The 13,135-nt window shown below is 40.2% G+C and overlaps 1 protein-coding gene across 8 annotated transcripts in view; it reads left to right on the forward strand.

The window, feature by feature from the left end:
• DGKH (diacylglycerol kinase eta) overlaps positions 1-13,135 on the forward strand; it is a 218,661-nt gene that overhangs the window by 75,216 nt on the left and 130,310 nt on the right. For all 8 annotated transcript variants that reach the window (XM_043892315.1, XM_043892318.1, XM_043892311.1 and 5 more), the window contains one exon: positions 12,334-12,444. In XM_043892315.1, the coding sequence (XP_043748250.1) occupies positions 12,334-12,444 (111 nt within the window). The remainder of the gene's footprint in view (positions 1-12,333; positions 12,445-13,135) is intronic.

Here is a 13,135-nt window from a genome sequence, read left to right on the forward strand (position 1 = left end):
ACAAAACCAAAGGATCTGGAATTAAGAGGAACGGAGGGAAATTTGGAGGCTGATAGAAAAATCAGGCTTTAAGCCATTGAATACGTGGCTGATAATAGAGACTGACAGACTGAATCAGAATGACAGTAATTGGCTAACCTTCCAAACTCTTAAGACGATGGGCAGTAACCATTCAGCATAAACTTGGGCATATTTGTGGAGACAAATAGTTCTTATTTTATAATCAGGCACAAACTAGAAGAGCTAATAAAAGAAAAAAAGTGATGCTGTCATAGAAGGCACATACATTAATGTGCAATCTTGTGATGAAGATAGACTTTTAGTTTTAGAGATGGAGAGCAGAATTTGGATCTGTGTGGTGTGCGTTTGACCTTTCAAGCCAAATTTTGTCAGTTTAACTGTTGGATAAAATAGGGAATGATAGAAAGTTTATTGCTGTTAAGTTATAGATAGATATTTATAGAAATATCTTAGAAAGTTACTTATAGGAAGATGATCACTGATACACACATTTTATAGATATATGCCTGGATACCATTCAAATACAGTATTAATTATGATGCAGTGGATCATAAACACCAGGCTCCCTGGTGTAAAGGCTTCCCTGGTGGTTCAGGTGGTAAGGAATGCACCTGCAATGCAGGAGGCCCAGGTTCGATCCCTGGGTTGAGGAGATCCCCTGGAGAAGAGAGTGGAAACCCGCTCTAGTATTCTTGCCGGGAACATCCCAGGGACAGAGCAGCCTGGTGGGCTACAGTCCACGGGATCGCAAAGAGTAGGACACAGCTGAGTGACTAACACTAGTGGAGTGAAGGGTAGTGAATAAAAGCGAACTGGCTTTCAATCTGGGGGGAAGCAAACCCCAGAGAATAGTCAGCAACGAAATGCTTAAATCTGCTGCAAGGACATTTGCAACTAAGAAAGAGATGTTTCTGGACCTGGTTCTCAGAATGCTGTCAAGTTTCCTGCCCAGGCTCTCCCTTAAAAGCTCATGTTTCCTCTCAAAGACATCTCAGCTGCTTTATTTGAATATTCACTTCGTTTATTCATTTGTACAATTAAGAACTGTTCTCTGTGCTGGGAACCATGATAAAGTATAGGCACTGCAGTGGTGAATAAGGTGGGCCTGGCCCTGCTCTGACTAATAGGGAGGTTAGTTTGAGGCTAATTTAATTTTGAAGAGCCCCTGGCACCCGAGTGGAGCTATCCAACAGCAGTGGTCATCGTTTTATAATTCTTACTGGTAAATAAGACTGATATTCTCAGAAGTAAAATACTAATACTATATAAGAGTTATAAAGTCTGCTCCATTATTAAATATAATTTCATGATTAATTTATTTTTATGTTTAGAAAACGAGTATACATTTAGGGGTTATATACTTAATATAATTAAACCTGATCTTTTGGGGATAATTTCTTTAAATGTAAGCATCGAACCATTGTTCAGAAATGGTGTATCTCTTTATTTAACTGTGTCAGTTCCACTTAAAATACTTTTTCCCAAGAGTACAGCCTGTTAAAATAGTACCTTGCTTGTGAAACTTTGTATGACATTTGGAAGTTTATGAAAGATGTTTATGCTGTATTTTGTTTTGTCCTAACAACTCTGAGGAATGCAGGGCAGGTGATATTTATCCTTACCTTACAGGTAGGAAAACTTAGGGTCATAGATGTTGTCACTCATATGCAGCCACAAATACAGTAAATGGAGCCAGAAATGGAACTTAATCCAGGGTTCTTTTTTTTAAAAAATATATTTTATTTATTTGGATGTACCGGGTCTTAACTGTGGCATGTGGGATCTATTATAGTTCTCTGACCGGAAATCAGACCTGGGTTCCCTGCTTTGGAAGCACGGAGTCTTAGCCACTGGAGCACCAGGGAAGTCCCAAGGCTCTTTTTTAGGAGTCAGGTCTATTTCTTTTGTACTTTCTGACACTATATTGACTTGCTAGAAAGAAAATTTGAAATCTCTTTCTCTGTTGAATTCCTCAAGTTCTTATAGAGAGGTATGTTTTAATCCTTTAAATTTCTTACTTTTTGTTTCTTAATTATTGAATCAATCTGTTAACATACTCATTATTTCCTTAGTGTCAAGTACATGGTTATACGTGTAGAATGGAAAAATAAATAAGATACAGAGGAGTGAGATAAGAATTTTTTATTTCACATGGTTAGTGTTACGTGTGTGTGTGTGTCTGTGTTACACTGGGTGCACCCAGGGTATGATGGTGACCTGAGCCTTGGAGGATGATAGGATGGAGTGGGAGGTTTCTAAGAAGAAGCAGAGGAAAGTATTATGAGTAGAAGGAAACGCTTGAGTAAGAGCTTGGGCACAGGGATTCTTGGAGGATTTGGGGATTCCCAGGTACTTCTCCTCTACTGTGGATGAATTTAGGACTGCTGAAGATGAAACTACTAAAGAGGGTGGGTCATTTGTGGAAGGAAGAGTCTCTGCCTAGCTCACAATTCTAGATTTACACTGTGGGTCATAGGAAACCATTGAAGGTATTAAATCAAATTTTTGCAGGATCAAAAATTTTTTTCCCCCGTGGGTAATTCTGTCCACAGTGGGAAGAATGGACTAGTGGTGGGAAAAATTGCAAGTATGGAGACCACATAGGGTACTTTTGAGTTCAAAGGAGTGAGAGAAGCTTGAACTAAGGCAAAGGCAGGAGTGGAAAGGGATGGAATGAAAGACAAGATCTGTTCTGTAATAAGTAATGCTTATCATGGGGACTGAGGTGACTGATGATGATATCTTGTCATACCACCTTTTTAAAGAATTACATAGGTTTTTTTATCCATTGTTTCACATATCACAATAGCACATAAAGATATACAGATATTATTTCCACTTTAGAAATTAAAGTCTGTAAAACTAAAGAGGCTTACCGTTTAAGGAAGTCTTATAGACTCACTGATGTTATAGGTTCTGGACAGGTACCCTGTACACAGACAGCTTTCCTGGATCTTATATAACAAACTGGATATGGCAGTGAAAGGTATAAGACAAAGAATAATTCTCTATTTGGGAGGATGAAGTAGACAGAGAATTAGAAGGAGATCCTGTTCTATTCCTGGGTCAGAAAGATATGCTGGAGAAGACTGTGTACCCACTCCAGTATTCTTTTTCTTTTTTTTAAATATATCACTCCAGTATTCTTGGGCTTCCCTGTGGCTCAGCTGGTAAAGAATCCTCCTGCAATGTGGGAGACCTGCGTCCGATCCCTGGGTTGGGAAGATCCCCTTTAGAAGGGAAAGGCTACCCACTCCAGTATTCTGGCTTGGAGAATTCCAGGGACTGTATAGTCAATGGGGTCTCAAAGAGTCAGACATGACTGAGCAACTTTCAGGGGAAAGAAATGATTACATACAAAATATACAGTGGTAAAAATTCTGTTGACCTATGTCTTTGTCTGTTCAGGCTGCTATAACAAAAATGCTAGACTGCCAAAATAAACAATAAATACTTATTTCTCACCGTTCTGTAGTCTGGGAAGTCTAAGATCAGTGTCCCAGTGGAGAGAGCCGTCTTCTGGCTGTGCTCTTCCCTGGCGGAAGGGGCAGGAGGTGGCTCTGGGGTCTTTTTTGTAAGGGCTTTAACCCCATTCATGTGGGCTCCACCCTCTTGACACACGCGTGCATACTAAGTCGCTTCAGTGGTGTCTGACTCTGGGACGCTATGGACTGTGTAGCCCGCCAGGCTCCTCTGTCCGTGGGATTCTCTAGGCAAGAATACTGGAGAGGGTGGCCATGCCCTCCTCCAGGGGATCTTCCCAACTCAGGGATCGAGCCTGCATCTTTTTAAGTCTCTTGCATTGGCAGGCGGGCTCTTTACCACTAGTGCCACGTGGGAAAGCCCTCTTGACACGGTCTCCTCCCAAAGGCCCTACCTCCTAGTACCATCAAACTGGGAGTTAGGATTGCTGTCCAACATTTAGCCCATAACAGCCCAATCTCCTATCACAACAAATTTTATTCCCATTCCCTAGGAGAGAAGTTAAGGGGTCATGTTGGGACAAGACGAGGAGAAGCTCAAGATGCTTCTGGAATTTTTGAAGGCAGCTGTAAAACATGAGTCATGAGTGACATTTCCCCTTTTCCACATCAGACTCTTCACCATACCTATGTGGTGTTCCCCCAAAGCCAACATATGAAAATGTACATTTATCAGATAAATCAGGCAGGAACAGATTTTTCAGAGATTCTTAGCTTTATAAAAAGGCTCACGGAATGGCTGTTTGTAAAGCTGCACTCTCCTTAGGACATCGATGTAGTAAGTCCCCAGAGCAGCTTCAACTTTGGACGCAGAGGTGTTTCCGAAATGTTAGGTGAAATCCTGGAGCACTCATGTGTGTATAATTTAAAAGAGAAATTACTTGTGTTTGCTTTTAGAAAGGGGTGTGAAATGAGTAATTCCACAGCTTGAAGATGTTGAACTGCAGAAAGCCAGATAGAAAAGAGATCTTAAAACTTTTAAAACTTATTTTTTTGAAACATTTTTTGGCAAAGCCAGTTCATTTGACTTTTTGGTTTTAATATTTGGAAACTGGGTTATTGGATTACTACTGGGGGCTCTGTGGCTTTCCTGATTTTTCACGAGGGTCAAATAATACTAAACTAATATATGCTAGATTATGTGACGAAAAGTGAAAGTTACTCAGTCATGTCCAACCCTTTGCAACAGTCCATGGAATTCTCCAGGCCAGAATACTGGAGTGGGTGGCCTTTCCCTTCCGCAGGGGATCTTCCCAGGTCTCCCACATTGCAGGCGGATTATTTATCTGAACTGAACTATCAGTTTATGTGACCAAATGGCTGTTAAATGCAAATGTTTCTAAGCCCTTTTTTGAGGGAGGGGAGAGTTTATCCCTTATCCTGGAAATTGCAAACAACATAAAATTCTAATATGTATTTTTAGTAGATTTTAATAATAGCTCTCTCGTTATAACTATATCTTATTTCTGTTACCAAATTCAGTTTGAACATTCATTCATTCTAGGTGAACAGTAATATTGAATATATTAAATATTGTGATTTTTAAAAAGCTCCTTGTTTCTTCATCTATTTTACTTATTATTTTGAGATTTTTCAAATCACATCATTTTTCTCTGAACCACACTTTACTTATATGATTATACTGGCTGGAGCTGTTGCAGATCAATCATTTTTGTTATGCTCCTTCTTTCATGAGAAGTGTTTGTTTAACTCTCCATATATAAACAGAAGTTTATTTTGAGGATTAACTTTCATGTGAAAAACTGCCTCCTAGTTAAATCTTTTTAATCACATCTCTAGGAAAGTGAGTTAACTTCAGATGTTTTTTTTTCCTTGCTTTTTTTCTTTCTTCAAGAATTTAAAATTGGCTGTTTGTGTATTATAACATAGAGAAGTTTATAAATGCATGAAAATAAGGAATATATCTTAGAAATCTCTGTATTCTCCTCAGCCTTACACATTGCAAGTAAATCCATGCTTGCGCAGGATTGAAAAAATGTGTAAAGTCAAATGGGACAACACATGTAAATTTGCTTTGAAAGTGACTGTGTAAAGAGCATCTTTAAATTAGCATTAGTCTTAAAATCAGGATAGACAGATGTCTTCCTGTCCCTCTGACTGTCTCTCCCCAGCCCTTCACGCAGGGACGGCACCTGGAGCCCTGTATACACTTTTTTTTTTTGCGTTGTATCTGCTGTTTTTTGGGCTTTCCTGGTGGCTTACATGGTGAAGAATCTGCTTGTAGTGCGGGAGACCTGGATTCGATCCCTGGGTTGGGAAGATCTCCTGGAGGAGGGCATGGCAACCCACTCCAGTATTCTTTCCTGGAGAATCCCATGGACGGAGGAGCCTGGTGGGCTACAGTCCATGGGTTGCAAAGAGTCAGACAGGACTAGCAACTAAGCACTACTGTTTTTATACCACAGTAAAAAGAAGCAGGCTCAGATGTGCTGAATGCCAGGAACCATAAAGTCATTTATAGCCACTCTTTTCCATTTTCTACTGCTTTCTTTAAAAGACAAACTTATATACCATTTTACACGTTCACAGTTATTTGGGAATTTCCCTGGTAGTCCGGTGGTTAAGACCCCACACTTCCAATGCAGTTCTAGTCCTGATTGGGGAATAAAGATTGCATATACCGCCTGGCACGGCCAAGAAATAAATAAAATAAAAGTGGTTTTGGTTAACACTTATGGAGGTCTTAAAGTGTCAGTGAAGTGAAAGTTGCTCAGTTGTGTCTGACTCTTTGTGACCCCATGGACTATACAGTCCAAAATTCTCCAGGCCAGAAGACTGGACTGGGTAGCCTTTCCCTTCTCCAGGGGATCTTCCCAACCCAGGGATCAAATCCAGGTCTCCCGCATTGCGGGCAGATTCTTTACCAGCTGAGCCACAAGGGAAGCCCCTTAAAGTGCCAGCGAATGTGTTAATTGGTGACGTTAACACAGTCTTTGCTCTGTGAACGTCACAGCCTGGTGGGACCACAAACATGCCAGTCAGTTGTCAGAGGTGCCGTTAAACAGGGAGGAGAAGGATGCATTCGGTGGACAAAGGTGCAGGTATTCACTTCTTCCTAGCAGGTGGGGAAGCCTTCCGGGGGCCATGGCACTGAGTCAGAGTCGAAGTGATTAGGAGCTTTCAAGACAGGCGATTGTGGGGACTTCCCTGGGGGTCCAGTGGTTGAGAACTCTGCCTTCCAGTTCAGGGGATGCGGTTTAATGCCTGGTGGGGGGCTAAGATCCCACATGCCGTGGGGCAGCTTAGCCCTCCTGCCACAACTACTAAGCCCTTGCCCTGCAACGAAGATCCTGCCTGCTGCAGCTGAGACCCGACAAAGCCAAATGAAAGGAATATATATATATATATGTATATATATATATTTTTCTTTTCTAAAGACAGGTGATTAAGGAAAGGACATTTAGGACAGAGGGAGGAGCCTGCAAACGGTCAAGTGGGGAGTTTGGAGAGCATCACACAGGTGTCTTTTCTGACACATATAAAAGTTTGGACTGTATATTCCAGGCAAAAAAAAAAAAAAAAGATACAGATGAAACTGATTTACAAAATAGTAAAAGAACCACAGAAATAGAAAACAAATTTATGGTTACCAAAGGGGAAAGGGGGGGGAGGGATAAATTAGGAGTGTGGGATTAAAATATACACACTTCGGTGTACAAAACAGATAACCAGCAAGGACCTACCGTATAGCACAGGGAACTCTACTCCGTATTTTGTAATACCCTATAAGGGAAAAGAATCTGAAAAGGAATTGGTATATGTGTAACTGAATCACTTTGGTGTATATCTGAAACCAAGACAATATGGTAAGTCAACCGTACTTCACTTAGAAAAAGAAAACTGGAAGGACTTTAAGCAGTGGCATAATGTTATCAGGTTTTCATTTTAGAAAATTACTTTAATAAACATGTGGAGAAGAAGTATTAGGTTATTTATGCTTTTAAAAAAACAGCCTTATAGAACATAAGTAGACTAAATGTTAATTTTTCTTCCTCATTGCCTTAAGCAACTTCACAAAAATCTGAAAACACCCACGTTTTAGCCTTTGAATTGCCAAGAGGTTTGTTCCCTGCAAGAGTTATATCTCTCTAGCATTTCAAGATTTTGTGTTTGGGTTTAAGAATGTAGGCTTTCTACCCTGGGCTACAGCAGGGTGGCTCACCACCTAACTCTTCCTTATTCCTACCCTTTCTCTCTCAATCTTTTTTTTTTTTTTTTGACATTAAATTATTTTTTTAACACCGAAAACATTTTGTATTAGGGTTAGCCAATTAACAGTGTTGTGGTAGTTTCAGGTGAACCGCGGAGGGACTCAGCCATATGCACATGTAGCCGTTCTCCCCAACCCCCTCCCATCCAGGCTGACACATAACACTGAGCAGACTTTGCAATGGTCGAGTACATACTGCTGTGTTTAAAATGAGCAACCAACAAAGACCTCTTGTCTAGCACACGGAACTCTCTCAATCTTTTGCATCTAGTTGCCCAAGGCAGGTGCTTCCACTTTCTCTTGGTTCCTTTCTGTCTCTTGCCCTTCATGTCAAGAAGGTCAGGCTGGTAAGGTAAAGTAAGAAGGTAAGGCCAGCAAGGCCAGTAGATTCTGCCTCCACACTAACAGCTCAACTTCCGCTACTTCTCAGTGATGCTACAATCCTAGTTCCGTCTTCCCTGGTCTCTCCCTGGGACTCCTGCAGTCGCCTCCTAAATTGGTTCTCCCCTTGCTTTCTCACCCATTTCCCCGGCTTCTGCTTCAGACAGCTCACTAGCTTTTTGCACTTAGAATAAAAAAGCAAACTCCCCTTGTGGTCAGCATCTCCTGGCTCTTGGCTCCCTTCGCTTCATCTCTTGACACTCTGCTTCCATTCCAGCTGTTGTTTGCTCTCACAGTGGCCTGCAAACACTTACTCACTTCTTCCAATAAGCTCTTATAATTTGGTGCCTGGCAAATACTCCCTGAACTTAATAGCATCATGATATCATAGTAACACTTTCTGCCATTTATTAAATATTTTCTGTAATCCAGATGGTGTTCTAAGTGCTCTTGAGCCATTATCTTATCATTAAATTAGATGCAACCAGCTTGTGAAGTTGGCATTATTATGCCTGGATTTTAGGGGAGGAAATGGGAGCACAGAGAACTGAAGTAACTTGCCCAGATTTGTATTGGTAGTGTGTAGTGGAGCCTGGCTTGAAGGCTGTCTGTCTGATTCTATGTCGGGCTCTTTGGTACTGAAGATACAAAAATGTTTTGTTATTATTAAACTTTAATGCTCTCACAATTCCTGGAGGACCATCTGAGAGCAAGCTCTAGAGGGAATCTTATAATGAAATTGAAAGTAAACATTAGTATGACCTAACTACCCTATTAGAGGAAATAAACTTCTCTCAATATTTTATGTTTTGTTGATAATAAAAGACAGTATAGTGTAAAAGTTGGAAATAAACTCTGGAGTCAAACAAACATGAGTTAATCTCAGCATCTTCTATTCATTCATACAGACTTCCATATCATGAAAGTGAATTGAAAGTGAAAGTTGCTTAGTTGTGTCTGACTCTTTGTGACCCCATGGACTGTACAGTCCATGGAACTCTCCAGGCCAGAATACTGGAGTGGGTAGCCTTTCCCTTCTCCAGGTGATCTTCCCAACCCAGGGATCAAACACAGGTCTCCCCCATTGCAGGAGGATTCTTTACCAGCTGAGCCACAAGGGAAGCCCCAAAATACTGGAGTGGATGAACACAATAAATATAATAAATTATATTACATAATGGACTTCCCAGGTGATGCAGCGGTAAAGAATCCACCTGTTAATGCTGGGGACACAGGAGACCAGGGTTCGATCCCTGAGTAGAGAAGATTCCCTGAAGTAGGAAATTGCAACTCCTGTATTCTTGTCTGGAAAATTCCATGGACAGAGGAGCCTGGCAGATTACAGTTCCTGGGGTCACAAAGAGTCAGACACCACTGGGCACTCACGCACGCACATTGCATTATATGTTACAAAATGGGAAGCACTTTGTGTGGGGAAAGTAAAAAAGATCAGGATGGAGGGAAATACGAAGAGTATGTTAAATAGGTTAGTGAGGTGGGTCTCATCGAGAGGATCAGAGACTTGAAAGAAATGAGGGAGTTGATCAGATGCATATTTGAGGGTAGAACCTATTCTTTCCCAGAGGAGGAAAGAATAGGTGGTGTTAAGTCTTAAAGGTCGTGCATGTATGCCTACTTAAGAGCAAAGTGCTGTTGTGAAGGAGGGAAGGTGACCAAGTGAAGGAGACATACTAGATGAAGTCAGAGGGGTTCCAAGGATGTTGTTGGTGGCAATAAAATGAACTGGTATACACATAAAGCACCTAGCGCAAGGTGTAGCCAAGAATCATAGAAGCCCTGCTCACCTCTTCCAGCCACATCTCTTGTTGCTCCCTGTTGAAAGCCCTACCCTGCGTTTATAACCAAAAATTCTATGAAGATCCCCCAAATATCTGTGCTGATTTAAACTTTTCTACTTTTGCACACACCTAAAATACGTTTGGAAAACTCAGCAGTGACCACAGGACTGGAAGAGGTCAGTTTTCATTCCAGTCCCAAAGAAGAGCAATGCAAAAGAATGTTCAGACTACCATACAGTTATGCTCATTTCACATGCTCGCAAGGTTATGCTCAAAATCCTTCAAGCGAGGCTTCAGCAGCACATAAGAACTTGAGAGCTTCCAGATGTAGAAGCTGGATTTAGAAAAGGCAGAGGAACCAGAGATCAAATTGCCAACATTCATTGGATCATGGGGAAAGCAAGAGAGTTCAAGAAAACATCTACTTCTCCTTCATTGACTATGCTAAAGCCTTTGACATGAGGATCACAGCAAAATGTGGAAAATTCTTAAAAAGATGGGAATACTAGACCACCTTACCTGTCTCCTGAGAAACCTGTATGCAGCTCAGGAAGCAACAGTTGGAACTGGACATGGAATAATGGACTGGTTCAAAATTGAGAAGGGAATATGACAAGACTGTATATTGTCACTCTTCTTATTTAACTTCTATCTAGAATACGTCATGTGAAATGCCAGGCTGGATGAAGCACAAGTTGGAATCAAGATTGCTGGGAGAAATATCAACAACCTCAATTAAGCAGATGATACCACTCTAATGGCAGAAAGTGAAGAGGAACTAAAGAGCCTCTTCATGAGGGTGAAAGAAGAGAGTGAAAAAGCTGGCTTGAGACTCAACATTCAGAAAACCAAGATCATGGCATCTGGTCCCATCACTTCATGGCAGATAGAAAGGGAAGAAGTTTAGCAGTAACAGATTTTATTTTCCTGGGCTCCAGAATCACTATGGACAGTGACTGCAGCCATGAAATTAAAAGACTCTTGCTCCTTGGAAGAAACACTATGACAAACCTGGAACAGTTTATTAAGAAGCAGAGACATTACTTTGCCAACAAAGGTCCGTCTAGTCAAAGCTATGGTTTTTCCAGTAGTTGTGTATGGATGTGAGAGTTGGACTATAAAGAAGAGCGCCAAAGAATTGATGCTTTTGAAATGTGGTTTTGGAGAAGACTCTTGAGAGTCCCTTGGACTGCAAGGAGATCAAACTGGTCAATCCTAAAGGAAATCAACCCTGAATATTCATTAGAAAGACTGATGCTGAAACTTTAATACTTTGGTCACTTGATGCGAAGAACTGACTCATCGGAAAAGACCCTGATGCTAGGAAAGATTGAAGGCAAAAGGAGAAGGGGGTGACAGAGGATGAGATGGTTAGATAGCCACTAACTCAATGGACATAAATTTGAGCAAACTCTGGGAAAGAGTGAAGGACAGGGGAGCCTGGTGTGCTGCAGTCCATGGGGGGTCATAAAGATTGGACAGGACTTAATAACTGAACAACAACAAAAAACCCTTCCTTATCATTCTGATAAACTCCTTCAAGACCTACCTAAGGCTGTCCCCTGGGAGGATGACACATTTGACTCTCTCTGACACAGAGCTTTCTTTTCTGAACCACCATGCACCATACTTTGTGTATGTGTTTGTTACAGTAACACATAGTTGATGATAACTGACATTTAATGAGCACTTCCTGTGTGCCATGCAATAAATCCTTTACATGTTTTAAAGATTTATTCTTGACAACAGCAGCCTGGAAAGGTATGTCTTGTTGTCAACTTCATTTTGTAGATGAATAATTAAAGGCAGAAGATGTTTATTGATTTGCTTAAGATCATCCAGCTACTCAGAGGTGTCACCAGGAGTTGATCACAGTGTTTCTGGCTCCAGAGTTCATGCCTTCTTAACCATTGCATTTACTGTACATCTACCCTTCCATCATTTATTAAATTTGGAGTCAAACAAACACATATATACACATATGTATATGTCTATATACACATATATACCTATAAGTGTATAGGTATATATGTGTGTGTATATATATACCTATACACTTATATAGGTATTTGTATAGGTACCCTTCCATCATTTATTAAATCTTTACTATGTGTAAGTGTGTGTGTGTGTGTGTGTATACACACACACTTATATAGGTACATGTATTCATATTTTATGCATGTATCTTCCATACTATTTGTGACTGCTTTGAGGGCGTGTCAAGATTCACCTTTACTACTTGGAGCTTTGCACGTGTGTTTCCATGGTTGAATGGTGAGAGTAAAATATTTTCTCCTGTAATTTGCAAAACATGAAAAATAATATTCAAAATGTTAATGATAGTGTGTCATTAATTTTGAATGTTATTTGGCTTTGGATTTCATTTTAATCATGTTGTTGTGCTTCTGCTTCTCCCTAGACCAGTGTTAAAGAGGGACAGCTGTTGAAGCAAACCAGTTCTTTCCAAAGGTGGAAAAAGCGATACTTCAAACTTCGAGGTCGTACACTTTATTATGCAAAGGACTCAAAGGTAATTTGAGAGAATGCTAGTTGCAAGCATTTGAGGGCTGTAGATGGTTCTGTAAACTGTCTTTGTCTTGGGGCTTCATATAGCATTAATGGTCTAATTCAATATAAATATGATTCATCTTGGACCAGATCGCAAGGGGGTCTATTTGAGTCAATTTCATGTGATGTCCCCTAAGGACAATCTTATGGCAAGTTCTAGTGTCGTTTTCTTTCTTTTTTCCTTCCAATTAAGATGTGAACAATTAAATGTAACTTTATTAGATATAATAAAGTCTAAACTTGAATTCCCCCCTTTCTTGCTAATTTTTACCTTATAAATCTTTTCCTGAACATGAGAGAGGATTTGCTATAGTTGCTAAGAATTCACACTCTGGTTTCAGACAAGAGTTCATATCCCAATTCTTACGTATTCCAGTGGAGTGACAGTGAACAGCATATTGTTGAGAGGAGCCTTAAATAATGAAAATGAAGTGCTCATATAATATCAAGCTCAAAGCAATCATTCAGTTAGTCTAGCAGTTAGAAATAAAAATCATAGTGAAATAAAATCAAGGCTTAAATAATTTTTATAAAATAATTGAATGAAATAAGAATGATGTAGCTTTGGAAGAAAAAATGATGATGATGAGCTTCCACTTAAAACTGATACTTTACTATTCCTTCAAAAATAAAATTAAGATGGGTGCCTGCAG

This window comes from Cervus elaphus, chromosome 30 (genome assembly GCF_910594005.1).
Source record: "Cervus elaphus chromosome 30, mCerEla1.1, whole genome shotgun sequence".
NCBI lineage: Eukaryota > Metazoa > Chordata > Mammalia > Artiodactyla > Cervidae > Cervus > Cervus elaphus.